The sequence below is a fragment of the Arachis duranensis genome, chromosome 1, assembly GCF_000817695.3.
Source record: "Arachis duranensis cultivar V14167 chromosome 1, aradu.V14167.gnm2.J7QH, whole genome shotgun sequence".
Classification (NCBI taxonomy): domain Eukaryota; kingdom Viridiplantae; phylum Streptophyta; class Magnoliopsida; order Fabales; family Fabaceae; genus Arachis; species Arachis duranensis.
The window spans coordinates 76,213,889-76,230,551 of NC_029772.3; the positions used below are offsets into that span (position 1 = coordinate 76,213,889).

The following is a 16,663-nucleotide window of genomic DNA, read 5'->3' on the forward strand; positions in this document are numbered from 1 at the left end:
AAGCATTATCTTGAAGGCAATGTTGAGCAAGAATGCTCAAGACTGAGACTAGATTAAAGCTCAGTCCTATCAAGCTATTGACATTAAAGAAGCGCTTATTGGGAGGCAACCCAATTTTATTTATCTATGTCTATGTTTTCTTTAGGTTGATGATCATGTGGAGTCACAAAAACAGCTGCATAATTAAAGCGAAATTAAAAATAACATCAAAAATAGCACACCTAGGAGGATAGGCCTACTGGCGTTTAAACGCCAGTAAGGATAGCAGAATGGGCGTTTAACGCCCATCCTGGCAGCATTATGGGCGTTAAATGCCAGAACTGGCAGGCAGACTGGCGTTTAACGCCAGAAATAGGCAGCAGACTGGTGTTTAACGCCAGATAAGGCACCCAGAGGGCGTTTAGACGCCAGAAAGGTACAAGGATGAGAATTCCTTGACATCTCAGGATCTGTAGGCCCTACAGAATCCCCACCTACCCCAACTCTCTCTCTCCTCTTCACACCCTTCCATAACACCCTTCCCCAAACACCCATCAAATCCTACCATCTTTCCTACTATCTCTTCACCACTCACATCCATCCACTATTTTCCATAAAACCCACCCACTCACACAACTTCATCTCCTCCATCTCTTCTTCCTCTAATCCTTTCTTTCTACTTTTGCTCGAGGACGAGCAAAACTTTTAAGTTTGGTGTGAAAAAGCTCAGCTTTTTGTTTTCCATAACTATTAATAACACCTAAGGTTGGAGAAGCCTCTAGGAAAAGGTAAGGGAAAGCAGTTGCTTTCAACTCCAAGTCATGGGAGATGGAGAGATTCATCTCAAAAGCCCATCACTAGAAAGAGGATGGAGCAAACAAGAGAGCCCACTCATGGACCTCACCAAGAGCAATCCATCATCCTTCATGAAATTAGAGAGGACCAAAAGGCCATGAGAAAGGAGCAACAAAGGCAAGAAAGAGACATAGAGGAGCTCAAACACTCCAAAGGATCTTCAAGAGGAAGAATTAGCCGCCATCACTAAGGTGGACCTGTTCTTTAATCTCCTTGTTTATTTTATTTTCTGTTTTTCGATTTTTATGCTTTCTATCTTGTCTATTTTTGTGTCTTTATTACATGATCATTAGTGTTTAGTATCTATGTCTTAAAGCTATGAATAATTCCATGAATCCTTCACCTTTCTTAAATGAAAAATGCTTTTAATTACAAAAGAACAAGAAGTGCATAATTTCAAAATTTATCTTGAAAATTAGTTTAATTATTTTGATGTGATGATAATACTTTTTACTTTCTGAATGAATGCTTCAACAGTGCATATTTTTTATAGTGAAGTTTATGAATGTTAAAATTGTTGGCTCTTGAAAGAATAATGAAAAAAGAGAAATGTTATTGATAATCTGAAAAATCATAAAATTGATTCTTGAAGCAAGAAAAAGCACTGAAAAACAAAGCTTGTGGAAAAAGAAAAAGAAAGAAAAAGAAAAAGCAAGCAGAAAAAGCCAATAGCCCTTTGAACTAAAAGGCAATGGTAAAAAGGATCCAAGACTTTGAGCATTAATGGATAGGAGGGCCCAAAGGAATAAAATTCTGCCTAAGTAGCTAAATCAAGCTGTCCCTAACCATGTGCTTGTGTCATGAAGGTCCAAGTAAAAAGCTTGAGACTGAGTGGTTAAAGTCGTTATCCAAAGCAAAAAGAGTGTGCTTAAGAACTCTGGACACCTCTAACTGGGGACTTTAGCAAAGCTGAGTCACAATCTGAAAAGGTTCACCCAGTTATGTGTCTGTGGCATTTATGTATCCGGTGGTAATACTGGAAAACAAGATTCTTAGGGTCACGGCCAAGACTCATAAAATAACTGTGTTCAAGAATCAACATACTGAACTAGGAGAATCAATAACACTATCTTAATTCGGAGTTCCTATAGATGCCAATCATTCTGAACTTCACATGATAAAGTGAGATGCCAAAACTGTTCAGAAGCAAAAAGCTACTAGTCCCGCTCATCTAATTGGAGCTAAGCTTCATTGATATTTTGGAATTTATTGTATATTCTATTCTTTTTATTCTATTTTATTTTCAGTTGCTTGGGAACAAGCAACAATTTAAGTTTGGTATTGTGATGAGTGGATAATTTATACGCTTTTAGGCATTATTTTTAGGTAGCTTTTAATAGGTTTTAGTTACTTTTTAGTATATTATTATTAGTTTTTATGCAAAAATCACATTTTTGGACTTTACTATGAGTTTGTGTGTTTTTCTGTGATTTCAGGTATTTTCTGTCTGAAATTGAGGGACCTGAGCAAAAATCTGATTCAGAGGCTGAAAAAAAGACTGCTGATGCTGTTGGATTCTGACCTCCCTGTACTCGAAGTGGATTTACTGGAACTACAGAAGCCCAATTGGCGCATTCTCAATTGCGTTGGAAAGTAGACATTCTGGGCTTTCCAGCAATGTATAATAGTTCACACTTTTTCGAGATTTGATGGCCCAAACTGGCGTCCAAACGCCACCCAGAGACCCTTTTCGGGAGTAAAACACTAGAACTGGCACCAAAGCTGGAGTAAAACACTAGAACTGGCACCCAAGCTGGCGTTTAACTCCAAGAATAGCACAAGCACGTGAAAGCTAGGAAGCTAAGCCCAAACACTCACCAAGTGGGCCCTGGAAGTGGATTTTTGCACTCTCTGCATCTAGTTACTCATTCTTTGTAAACCTAAGTCACTAGTCTAGTATAAAAACTACTTTTAGATATTCATTTTGTAATTTATGACATTTTTACACTCCTTATTGTACCTTTGACGGCATGAGTCTCTAAACTCCATGGTTGGGGATGAGGAGCTCTGCTGTATCTCGATGAATTAATGCAATTACTACTGTTTACTATTCAATCACGCTTGCTTCTGTTCTAAGATATTCACTCGTACTACAATGTGATGAATGTGATGATCCTGACACTCATCACCATTCTTAACTTATGAACGCGTGCCTGACAACCACTTTCGTTCTACTTGCAACAGCTTGAGTGTGTATCTCTTGGGCTCCTGATTCACGAGTTTGATTGTCTCTCCTGACAACAGAGCATTTAATTCCGTGAGATCAGAACCTTCATGGTAGAGGCTAGAATCAATTGGAAGCATTCCTGAGATCCGGAAAGTCTAAACCTTGTTTGTGGTATTCTGAGTAGGATCTGGGAAGGGATGACTCTGACGAGCTTCAAACTCACAATTGTTGGGTGCAGTGACAGTGTGCAAAAGGATCAATGGATCTTATTCCAACATAAGTGAGGACCGACAGATGATTAGCCATGTACATGGACCATTTTCACTGAGAGGACGGATGGTAGCCATTGACAACGGTGATCCACCAACATACAGTTTGCCATGGAATGAGCCTTGCGTGTTTGAAGAAGAAGGCAGTAGGAAAGCAGAGATTTAGAGGGCAAAGTATCTCCGAAACCTCAACCTGTTCTCCATTACAGCATAACAAGTATTGTTTATTCCATGCTCTTTTATTTTTTTACAAATAAAACTAAGAATTATTATTGATATCCTGACTAAGAATAATAAGATAACCATAGCTTGCTTCAAGCCGGCAATCTCCGTGGAATCGACCTTTACTCACGTAAGGTATTACTTGGACGACCCAGTGCACTTGCTGGTTAGTTGTGCGGAGTTGCAAAGTGTGATTGCAAATTTCGTGCACCATACATGCATCGTCAGTGATGGCATTATTTGAAATTGTATTAGCCTACCAAATACTTGTACAGGATTCATGTACAAAATATTGCTCATCTTTTTGAAATGTGACTTTGTATGTTCTCACAAGGACCATTTTGCAACTCTATAAAACTCATGGTGCATGGAATAGCAAAAAAAAAAAAATAGACATTCACAAACAAAAGTCACTCCTTCCTGTGTGTTTGGTATGATCTCATCGTTATAACACACTCGCAAATTTGTAATACCTTCTATAGCCTCAATCTCACCTCACCCAACTTTCTTGACACTACTAATTGTCACAAAAAACTCACAAGTCTGAAAGATAGATGAATGGCAATGGAATTTATAGGCAAATTTCTCAGATTAAAATATTTTATTCACGCAAAACGCAACCTATGATTTATAATTAAAAAAAAAAGCAAAACGCAAGCAGCGCTTTTGCAGGTTTTGAAAAAAAAATAAAAATATAAAACGCAAGTTGCATTTTGTAGTATTTAAAAAACAAAGATACGGGTAAAATGCAACTTGCGTTTTGCAGGTTGCTTGGTTAAAAAAATATTAAATATCTAAACACAACTTGTGTTTTGCATGCTTTATAAAGATTAAACATTTAAACACAACCTGCATTTTGTAGGCTTTAAATTTAAAAAAATGAAAAAATTAAATCACAACCTGCGTTTTGTACTGAAATCATACCAATATAAATACTTTATACACATCTATTTCAACATCAAACTCTACATTTTTTCCCATATCCAAAAAAAATTAGCCAAATTCGAAATAAAAAATCAAATTGCATATTTTTTTTATCAATTTTTATGTTTCAAATTGGTTTAAACTATACTGTAAAATATAATTTTTATTTCGTTGGCATTGGAAATGAAATAATTATAAATATATCTCATTTGTATTGTCAATAAGATATGTTTAAAAAAAATTACAATCTTTTTTAGTGTACAAACGAGATGCATGCAAAAAGTTTTTCATTTATGTTGTTTACGCAAGGTTTTGAAAACCGGTTTGAACCAGCTAGTCGAACTGATCAAACCGTAAGTTGATGAGAATTGCGGTTCGGTTAGAAGTCATAACTACTAGATTTAAAAACCGTTTTTGAACTGCCGAACTGGTCGGGAATCAGTCGGTCAAACCGAACTGTGACCAGCCAGTTTTCACCTTTTGAACGAAAACGACACCGTTTCGTTCTTAAAAAAAGAATAAGGGGAAATGGTAACTCTAGACTCCTCTTAGCACTCAGTCACTTTCAGCAATAGCATCTCCTTCCTCTTGAGCTCCTTAGTCCTCCCTCCCTCCTTCAAAATCGCATCACTTGCTCCGTCCAGCCATTAGCCTCCATAGTTCCATCCAGCTCTTCCTTGAAAACCCTAACTTCCATAGCGCCGCCGTTCGTCTCATCGTCGCTGCTTGGTTAGTGGTGGTCATTTACCAATTATTCTTGTGTTGATTGTTAATTTGTTTTAATTGTTCATTATGTTAGTCCTTGTGGTACAAATTTTCTTGATTTGAAGGCTTTCTTTTTTGTTCTGGATAAGCCTGCATTTGACTTAGATAAACTTCTCTATAATGTTATTTTTATATACGAAGAATATATAATTATATACAGTGTGGTACAATTCTTCCTATTCTTGTCCTTTAATTTTTGTTTGATTATTAATTTTTATAATTTTTTTCTAGGTTTAGATAATAGTATCATTCAAGAAGTGTCTAGTGATTATAAAACGGTTATTTCGATTGAACTGTAATTTAATTGGTTGAACCAATAAATAAATGAACCAATAGTTAGAGTGATTCGATTACTGAATTAGTTTTCAGAATCTTGTGTTTACTAGATACCTGAGATATGTTAATGATGATCTCGTTTTTAGTGTCAAAAAGATATATAAAAAGACAAAAATTTAATTTCTTTTGAGTGTGGCTACCTTCGTAGTTTTTATATTTATTTTATAGTGAATTTTACCCAACTCTCTATAAATTAACATGTAGGTTACCCCTTATCATTTTAATTGGATATTTACTTTTAACCTGAGTTACTATCTTAACTATAGTAGGACCATTTTGTAATTAAATTATTATTAAGTAATTGTATAATTTTTAAAATATTAAAAACTAAATTTATTTTATTTTTCCAAATCATTGTTACCTAAAAGAATAGCTCTCCTGTTAATTGAAGTACATTTCCATTCCTCCATTCTTTCTTCGTCACATAGCTTGAGTCCTTCCAAGTATCATCGGTCATCGTGACAAGAAGTGCTCGATTATCGTTAAAAAATTTGTACTGTGATGAATTAATCAATGAAGCAAGGAAAAAGTATCACAGACGCTATTTGAAAACATCATGTATAGGATTGATTAACCATAAAAGTTTTATAAAAGAGGGATTTTTAGGGCTATGGTCTGGAACCAACCCGCCCAGACTGGTGAGCTCTAACACTGCGATGCAAATTGATTCTTGCCTCTCAAGTATTAAATGGTGCTGTTCCCTTCATCATCGCTCGTTACTCTTTACTTTTCATCATCTTTTCTGATGATGCTATAGCTACTTAAAATTTTTTTGTAATGGAGTATTTTTCAATTTCATGTGAATATATAACAATGAGTTCAACAATAATGAAAAAGGGACATAAAGATTCATTTTTAGTTGTATTCAACATAAAAAAATATTTGCAAGGATATTTAATATAATTCTCTATTTCTCAAGAGTAGGGGTGGCAAATGGGTCTAAACCCGTCGGGCCGGCCCACGTAACAAAAAGCGAAAGCCCGCCTAACCCGCACCGCTTAAACTGCGGGTTTTGGCGGGGCGGAGAGGGCTTCCCCGCCGGACTTAGTATTTTTTTAGCAAGGGGTAATTTTACAATTTTTTTTGTCAAAACTCAATTTTTCCCAACCCAACTTACAGGAGAATGAAGATGAAAATTGAGTGTTTTGGATTATATTTATTTTGTTTTAGAGGCAATATTTATAATTATATTTTGGATGAAAACTTGGTTTATAATTATATTTATTAGATATTTATAATTATAAAGACTTTAATATTTTGGATGAAAACTTGGTTTATAATTATATTTATTAGATATTTATAATTACAAAGACTTTAATATTTGTGAATATAAAAAATATAATTTTTTATGCCATTAGAAATTATAAATTTATTAATATGGCTGTAAAATTATATTTTAAATGTCTATACAATTTATTTTTGTATATAAAAATTTTAATATTAAATTTTTTTATTTAAAAGATGATTTTCACCTTATTTTTTAAAAAATGTTATATTGGTCTTTTCTTTAAGATAATACAAAAAATAATTTTTCATAAAAATAATTTGTTTAATCACTAATTAATTAATAAAGTATCAATAAACTAAAAATTAAAAGAATAAAAATACTATAAAAAATACTTGTAAAAAAGTTAGATTTTATCTTTTTAAATTTGTGTTATTAATTTTAAAAATTTATTTATTTTTTAAATAGTTTATTTATGATAAAATATGTTTAAAGTACAAATTTTACTAATTACTATTATATTCGTATGTTTCTAACTTTAATTATAGTTTTAAGTACTGTGAATGATTTTATTTTATTATATAATATTTTACATATATATGTTCCATTATGTAATTAAATAAAGATATGTTTTTTTAATAAAAAAATTAATAATCAAATTAACCATTAATTATGTTGTTAAGGGGTGATCGGGAGCAGAAAGAGAGATCAAGTGAGAGGGCAAGAGATAGCGATACGTCGGTGCTGGCGATACTGGCGAAGCTACTGGCGACGAGAATTCAACATGTCGTTAAGGATGATGCATTGAAGAAAGAGATCAGTAGATGGTGACCACGTACGCGCTTCTTACCACAACGGCAATGACGATGCGTGGAAGGATTATAGGGGAGGAATTTTGATATTTTAAGAAATTATATAATTATTCATTTCAAATAATAATTTAATTACAAAATAATTTAATTATGGTTAATATAATGACTAATTAAAATGTGATAAATCATGAAGTAATTTACATGTTACTTGTTAATGAGTTATAACTCAAATGATTTAGTTTTTTCGTATTCACCTAAGAAGTTACTCTTCCTATTTTTGATAAAAAAAAATTACATGTTACTTTAGTAGAATAGGGTAGAATTACCCCATTTTATTTATTAAAATAAAAAAATTCGTTACAAAGAGAAAGGTGGACAAAAATAAACGAATATGAGCAGAATAAAAACACAAAGGCAAAATTGTTAAATTGAAAACCCTACTCTGGTTCTTAAACCCTAGCATATTCGTCAGCAAAGGAAAACCCTAGACAGTAAACTAAAATCCCTTGAGTTCCGATTCTCGCTCAGGGGATTCCAACTTTTCCCCTCCCTAGAAAATGGAACCCCTTAAACTGAAGGCTAACTACCGCTGCGTCCCTGCCCTTCAGCAGTTCTACGCCGGCGGTGCCTATGCCGTCTCCTCCGACGCGTCCTTCATCGTATGCTCCGCTCCACTCTCGACGGCGACTCAGAGTCCGTCACTGCCCTCACACTCAGCCCCGACGACAAGCTCCTCTTCTCTTCCAGCCACAGCCGCCAAATCAGGGTTTGGGATCTCTCCACACTCAAATGCGTCCGCTCCTGGAAGGTAACATTTCCGGAATTGAATTTCGCTTTCACATTAAGATGGAATTGAAATTGAAATTGAAATATGATTGTGGTCTGAGCTTGTGTAGGGTCATGATGGTCCTGTTATGTGCATGGCGTGTCACCCTTCTGGAGGGTTGCTCGCTACCGGTGGAGCTGATAGGAAGGTGCTTGTTTGGGATGTGGATGGTGGATACTGCACTCATTACTTCAAAGGTCATGGTGGAGTTGTTTCTTGTATTATGTTCCATCCTGATCCTGAAAAACAGCTTGTAAGTAAAGATCTAGTTGATTTGCAGTTTTTGTTGAATTGGAGTGCTTTGTGAGGGTGTCCATATACATGCATTTTGGTTATAAGTATATATTATGGAATGAGTTATTATATAGAGCAGTTGATAGTTCATAGAGAATTTGAATTGTATTCATATACTGGTGGTCTATGGATTCCATGTTGAAAAAGACTAATTGATGGAAGAACAGACTTGCTTCTCCACCCTTTTTATTGTATGGGGAAAACTATGCAGACAGTGTGATTGAACAGACGGGATGGGACCATGGGAGGAGCCCAAGCTTGGCTAGTGGTTACTTAACATTTTTCTATTTTATGGTTTTTATTTTCAAATTTTAATTGATGGTTTCTAAAGACAAGAAGTTGTTGATATTATATTCAGCCTATTAGCTGTAAAGTGTCAATTAGGTTAGATTAGAATCAATTGGGATCAATTATGAATGATTGTGTTTATCTTTGGTAAGTATTGTAATGATTAGAAAGTGTATGTAAATATACAAGCTGAGGAGTTCAGTAACCTCAAGGTTTCACATAAAATTACTGTCTAAACAGAGGTCATTGTAGCATCAGCAGGAGAGGGGTTTAATGACATGATGGGGAATTTTTTGGATCTGTCTAGTGCAAATTGGACCTTTCTCCCTGTTCTATTCTTCCCTTGCTTTGAACCATTCCCAGTTTCTAATTCTACCTTTATTGGTTTCCACAGCTTTTTTCTGGCAGTGATGATGGTGGCGATCATGCAACTTTGAGAGTTTGGGATGTTTCCAAGACAAAGAAAAAGAACTGCATTGCAACACTAGATAATCATCGCTCAGCTGTGACTTCCTTGGCAGTATCTGAAGATGGATGGACGTTGCTTAGTGCTGGAAGAGATAAGGCATACTCTAATGAGACCTTATCTTACATTTTGTTCTATCTTGTGACACTTTTTTTGTTTTTTTTTTGTCGTCTTGTCTCCTTTTTTATCTTTTATGTATTAATTCATTCCTTTTGAGTTTTCCTTGTTTGTATTTTAATGGTTCATCTCTCATATGGGACTAGCATCACCATCAAAATATTTGGAACTCCTTAATCCGGAATATTGAAAGCTATAAGCATTCTGTTCTTTTCCCTTTTGGTATTTTGTGTGGGATGAACTCACAATTTACTTGTTGCATGATTTATATGCAAGGAATTATGAATAGTATGCCAAGTATAACAATTCGTTCTACTAAACTGACAAAGTGCTGTCTGGACTATTTCAGGTTGTAACATTGTGGGACCTTCATGATTATAGCTGCAAGAAGACTGTCATCACAAATGAGGCAGTTGAAGCTGTTTGCGTGGTTGGATCTGGGAGTCCGTTCGCTGCATCTCTGGACTTATATGGGAAAAATGCAAAAAAACGAGCTGTTGCTCAAGCATTCTATTTTGTTACGGTTGGTGAAAGAGGCATTGTGCACATATGGGGTTCTGAAGGGTAGGGTTAAATATAAAAATTTGTTATTAGTTTAAATATTTATGATGCGTTTGGTTTTAATTATTTGAAAGTGCTTTTTACTATTTGATTCTTTTATATGTTGCGACAAATCCAAAAACTGATTTTAATCAAAAGCTAATCTCTATCTAGCTTTTTTCAGGGTTAAATAATGCGGGAAAATGTATTTTTTTAATTTATTTTATCTGTTATTTTATGATATTTATATAAATAGGTGAAAACTGAAATTTTTTCATATTTAAAAAACTGATTTTTTGTCAAAAAAACCTGAAGCAAAGATATACCTATAGTTCTATGATTGGAGGCATGCTAAAATTTAAGTTCGTAGCTTTGCAACTAAATCTTGGTTTGTTTTGCTGGAGTTATACCAATGTGGGCAGTTTGTATAATTTGACACACTTAAAATTGGTTATTAATGTTGAACATGATGATTTTATTTATTTGTTTATTTTAGAAAAGAAAATTGATAAATGTGGTGAAGAGGATTTATTTCAACATTGTGTCAATCAAGATGGTATTACAACATTGCCTCATTGGATATTTTGTATTCACAGTGCAGTTTGCTTGTTTGAGCAAAAGGTTTCTGATGTTACAGCCAGTACAGATGAAGATGGCTTGCGAAGAGGTTTTATTTCTGCTGTTATGCTTCCCTCAGATCAAGGGCTGCTTTGTGTGACTGCAGATCAACAGTTTTTATTTTACTCTCTGGAGAGCACTGTAGAGTTGTTGCAATTAAATCTAACCAAAAGATTGGTAGGATATAATGAAGAGGTTGTGGATATGAAGTTTGTAGGGGATGATGAAAAGTTCCTTGCTCTTGCTACTAATCTTGAGCAGGTGAGAAGATTTGCTTTTTTATGTAAAAATCCCAAATTGTTGTAATATAACCCTGCAACATATATGTACAATCTGGCTTCTTTAGGAATCCTTTTCAAATTTCACATTGAACATACTAATACTGAAAAAGGACAAGTTTTTCCTTAAATAAGTTTATCTAGTGGTGACGGCTAAATATGATGACATTTGTCTATGATTCATGTCTGTATATGTAATGACTTTAAACTGTGGTTTGCATTCAAGATTGAGTATCAGCACTATAAAGCTTCTTTTTTTTTATGAAAAAAATTTATGTATTTGAGGATTAAGATTCCTTTTGCTGAGAAATTCCATTTTGGAAAATTTCCTACATCCCCAACTTTCATGATTTGAAACTTTCAATATCATTATGGTTTATTGGTTTTATTTATGCTGTAATGAGTGGTGATATCTGAAAATGCTAATTGGTATTTGGGGTTGCTTTGTTTTCATGTTAGTTTGTCATCAGGATTTGGTTCAACACCTTTCGATCTTCTGTGTAGTGACTATTTTCCATTCGTCAAACAAGAGCGATGCTGTTATTGGTTCTTAAAATATAACTCTTCCTGGACTTTTGCAGGTTCGGGTTTATGACCTTGCATCTATGTCATGTTCCTATGTCTTATCTGGTCATACTGAAATTGTTCTATGCCTTGACACCTGTGTATCAAGTTCTGGTAGATCACTGATTGTGACTGGAAGTAAAGACAACAGTGTAAGATCCCCCATCTTTTTTTCCTCAATTGTTGTAAATATTTTGCATTTCCTTCTACAGGGGAAGCAGTATCCTTGGTGTTCCAGTTCAAATGCTAACTAGTGTTGATTGAGTTCATGATATGTGTGTAGAGAGCACTCTGATAAAGTCTTATGTATATTAAATGTTTGCATCTGTACTCATTGTCACTGTATAGGTTAGATTGTGGGAAGCAGAAAGTAAAAGCTGCATTGGAGTTGGCGTAGGTCACATGGGAGCTGTTGGAGCTGTTGCTTTTTCAAAAAGAAAACGGGACTTCTTCGTTAGTGGTAGTAGGTAAGTTTGATGCATTTATTTATGTTTAATTCTCTACAGAGCTATATTATTTACTTTTTAACTCCATGTAAGTACCTGCACTCTGACTCCCTTTATCCCATTTCTTATGTTTAGACATTTAGTCTTTTAATCACAAATGTGATTACTATTTCCTATACAAAAAGAAAAGCATTGAATTTGTACAAGAACTTCTATGCTTTTGACTTGTTCATGGAAGCCAGTTGTTTGTCTCTATTATCAAGCAAAGGATCATTTTCATCAAAAATCAAATTTGACATACTTGTTCCTACCAATATATGAGCTTACGTTATACACTGCTGAGTTTATTGCTGAAATTTTGGTTTTTAATTCTGAAAGATATTTCTTGATAATTGTTCAAATTTATTTCTTATGTTTAGTCTTTTAATCACAAATGTGATTACTATTTCCTATAAAAAAGAAAAGCATTGAATTTATAACAAGAACTTCTATGCTTTTGACCTGTTCATGCAAGCTAGTTGTTTGTCTCTATTATCAAGCAAAGGATCATTTTCATCAAACATCAAATTCGACATACTTGTTCCTACCAATATATGAGCTTACATTATACACTGCTGAGGTTATTGCTGAAATTTTGGTTTTTAATCCTGAAAGATATTTCTTGGTACTTAATTGTTCAAATTTATTTCTTACCACTTTTTGTTAATCTTTCTCAGTGATCATACTCTTAAAGTGTGGAGCATGAATGGTCTTTCAGATGATATGACAATGGCAATTAATTTAAAAGCAAAAGCTGTTGTTGCTGCACATGATAAAGACATCAATTCTGTAGCTATTGCTCCAAACGATAGTTTAGTATGTAGTGGTTCTCAGGTATATCTGAAATTAGAGCTTTATTTGGCCCTTTTACAGTTTATATTATTCCCTACTAATAATAGCTTTTTCCTATATTCATTTATTGAGAAAGTGTTTTCACTGTATTTACCATCAACATCTAACTTGTTTCCATCAGGATCGTACAGCTTGTATTTGGAGACTTCCGGATCTTGTATCTGTAGTTGTTCTTAGAGGGCATAAGAGGGGAATTTGGTCTGTCGAATTTTCTCCTGTTGATCAGTGTGTTGTAACAGCATCTGGGGATAAGACAATAAGGATATGGGCTATATCCGATGGCTCATGTCTGAAGACATTTGAAGGACACACTTCAAGTGTGTTACGAGCATTGTTTGTTACTCGAGGAACACAAATTGTGTCCTGCGGTATGAGGCCATATCTAGCTGCTTTTGGGTCCTTGCAACTTTTTTATTGCATGTGTGATAAACCTGATCAATGTTTCAGGGGCTGATGGTTTGGTAAAGCTATGGACTGTAAAGACTAATGAATGTGTTGCGACTTATGATAATCATGAAGACAAGGTACCATTTTCCTCATGAAATGTTTCCATACAAATGAAAGAATTCAAGCTTCTGTGTTTCTTTTGCTGAAGTAATTTGGCTTGCAGGTATGGGCCTTGGCTGTAGGTAGGAAGACGGAAATGCTTGCAACTGGTGGCAGTGATGCTGTTGTCAATCTATGGTATGATTCCACTGCAGCAGACAAAGAAGAAGCTTTCCGCAAAGAGGTGAGTTAAATTAAATTCGTTGTGTGTATATATATATCCATATTTATTGTTTGGGGCCAGAGTGCTGGTTGTTTAAGATATGCTGAATTACTGATTGGTAATATTTATTATGCAAATTTTCTGTTACAATATCTGCAGTTTTTATTTTGGATACTGTTTCTAAGTAAGATAAACAATTGAGTGCCACAATATATGAAATGAACTAAATCATATGAAGCATCTACATCTTGAAAAATTATTTGTTTAATTATAATGCAGTTTGTGCATCTTGCTCTATGTTATATATATATATCAAACTAACTAGCAAAAAATTGGACTACCTAAAGTTGCATAGGGTATTTGTAATCACCAAATTGAAGCAATATTTCGACCTCATTTTAAATTAGATGATTCTGTTTATGATGCTAACAGTAACAGATGTTTCTTGTTAATCCGATGTTGCAAGACACAACATACTCTAGTGTTAAAGGATGATGTGGTTTTATCATAGATTTCTGCGTCTTTCCTTCCATTTAATGTAACCTGTGTTCTGTGTGGACTAGAAAGACAACGTGATTTCTAACCTTGATGCAGGAAGAGGGGGTTTTGAAAGGTCAAGAGCTACAGAATGCTATCTCTGATGCTGACTATACTAAAGCTATCCAACTTGCATTTGAGCTGCGAAGACCCCATAAGCTTTTTGAGTTATTTGCAGGCATTTGCAGGTTAGCATTAATCTATTTCATTTTCTAAATTTTCTATTGGCATACTCTAGACCGACTGTTTTGCAGGAAGAGAGGGGCTGAAGATCATATAGACAGAGCACTAAAGGGCTTGGGTGGTGAAGAGCTTCGTGTATTATTTAATTATGTTCGAGAATGGAATACAAAACCAAAGCACTGTTATGTTTCACAGTTTGTGCTTTTCAGAGCTTTCAACATCTTTCCTCCAACAGAAATAGTTCAGGTGCTTTTCTTCTGGGACCTTTTCTAGAGTCTTAATACAACCGATAATGAATTTCTTGCATATTTTGATGCTAAGCTTAGTGACTGAATTGCTTTTGCTGATTATCAATTGTGGTCTAGGACTTCTTACATTCGTGTATTTTATTGTCTGTTACATTTGCATCTTCTGCAAAATAATAATGATAATGATAATGATAGTGATAATAATGATAATAATAATAATAATAATAATAATAATAATGTCATGTTTAATGTTCTTGTATAATAATAAATAAATAAATTGCATTTTCTCAGGGAAAATTAATGAATATTTTCTCATGGGACATTTCAGATTAAAGGGATTGGTGAACTTCTTGAAGGTCTTATCGCGTATAGCCAGAGGCACTTTGTCCGGATTGACAGACTTGTAAGAAGCACATTTTTGTTAAACTACATTCTATCAGGAATGTCAGTTATCGAACCAGAGAATCAACAAACAGAATTTACGGCAGAGATTCCTTTGCAGTCTGACAACATTATAGATAAACAGCACGTTGTTGAGGAGGAAGATCCTCAAAAAAATGCTACTGTTTCAAAGAAAAGGAAAAAATCAAGCAAATCAAGACACGGTTCCATTAAGAAAGTGAAGGACGTAGCTTACAAGAAGGTTGAAACTATACAGTTACTGGCATAGGAGTTAATGCTCTCATCCGTGTAAAAGATGTTTTGGTCTGATTTTGAAACGTTAGTATCGTTTTACAATTGTATAAGCTGAAATATTGCTGTCAATTTTGAGATGTAAGCTTAGCTGATGTAGTTGTATCCCTATTTCATTCTTCATTGTAGATTACCTTTTCAAGTCATGCTCTGAATGTGAAATAGAAATTTTGCTTCAGCTTCTCATCTAAAAGTATAGTATCTATTGAAGGAATACCCTCATCTGTGATATGATTACATTCATTCATACTTTTAAGTGTTTCGTCAAGGATTCCATATCCGTCAAGTTGCATTTTTATTAGTTAGTTTTTATATATAATATAGTAAATATAAAAAGAATATTAATTTAGTTAAAATATCCGTGAAAAGTATGACTTAAAGGAATTGGATTCGATTTTCACTATTTATTTTAGAATTATCTTTACAAAAATGAGAGATCAAATTAGTATAGTTTTCTTTAAATATCAATATAGAGGTGTTTCGAGGGTTACTTTAAATATCAATATAGAGAGGTGTTTTGAGGGTTACTTGAAATATTGATGTGAGTTTGGACCGAATTTTTTACGAATAAAATAATTTAAATGTCTAAATTAAATTTTGGGAAGTTAGGATGAGAATTTGGGGATTTAAATATAACTTTTGGACTCAGTAAGTTTTTCTGAGTTAGGAAATATATTTTCTGCGAAAAACTGTGAAAAATTGCGAACTGGCAGTCGAACCGGTTGAACTGCTTTAAGTCTGGCCGGTACCGCACGAGAAAAAGTGGAAATAATAAAAAACCTTAGAAAAAAAATTAGAAATGAAAAACTGGGCGTTAGTGTTAAATGTTTGGCCTAAAGTTTGGCCAAACGGGCAAAAAACGCTAACGGGTTGGACTGAGTCTAAGTTGGGCCCAAGCTCTACATATAGAAGGGTTCATTAATGAACCAACTCAGCACAACACAATCACAAACACACCCACACCAGCTGAAAGGGGAGAAAGAGAAGAAACCCATGAGCACTATTTACCTTCTTTTTCCCAAGCTCATATCTTGAGCTACGGAGCTCCGATTGCTGTGCCGTTTGCGGCTACGCGTTCTTTGTGAAGAGCTTTACAAAACCCATACAAGAAAGTAGTGAGATAACCACGAAATATTTTCTATTCTTCTATTCATAGTTTCAAAAATCTAGGGTTTTGGGTTAAGTAAGATTTTGTGATTTTGGATGTTTAGGTTTGCTCTAATCCTTGCTTAGTCTTGAATTTTGGCCATCAAATCTATTGGGAGAGGTAAGAGATACTAAACCCTTGTGAAATTTGATTTATGTTAAGCCCTAGATTGATTTATGGTGATTTATATGTGTATAGTTGATTATTGTGTAATTGTGAGCTTTTGGAGCTTATTGGTGCATGATGGAGTGGAATTAAAAGCTT

At 34.3% G+C, this 16,663-nt stretch overlaps 1 protein-coding gene across 1 annotated transcript; it reads left to right on the top strand.

Annotated features, from left to right (window-relative positions):
* Positions 1 to 7,971: 7,971 nt before the first annotated feature.
* Positions 7,972 to 15,520, top strand: LOC107491818 (protein TORMOZ EMBRYO DEFECTIVE). Its single transcript, XM_016112741.3, is given in 15 exon segments — positions 7,972 to 8,217; positions 8,220 to 8,362; positions 8,451 to 8,633; positions 9,357 to 9,527; positions 9,895 to 10,109; positions 10,682 to 10,964; positions 11,563 to 11,697; positions 11,894 to 12,012; positions 12,708 to 12,864; positions 13,004 to 13,250; positions 13,330 to 13,406; positions 13,493 to 13,612; positions 14,186 to 14,316; positions 14,383 to 14,557; positions 14,888 to 15,520. Coding segments are annotated over 15 exon segments (2,604 nt in total). The 5' UTR covers positions 7,972 to 8,111; the 3' UTR covers positions 15,230 to 15,520.
* Positions 15,521 to 16,663: the final 1,143 nt, after the last annotated feature.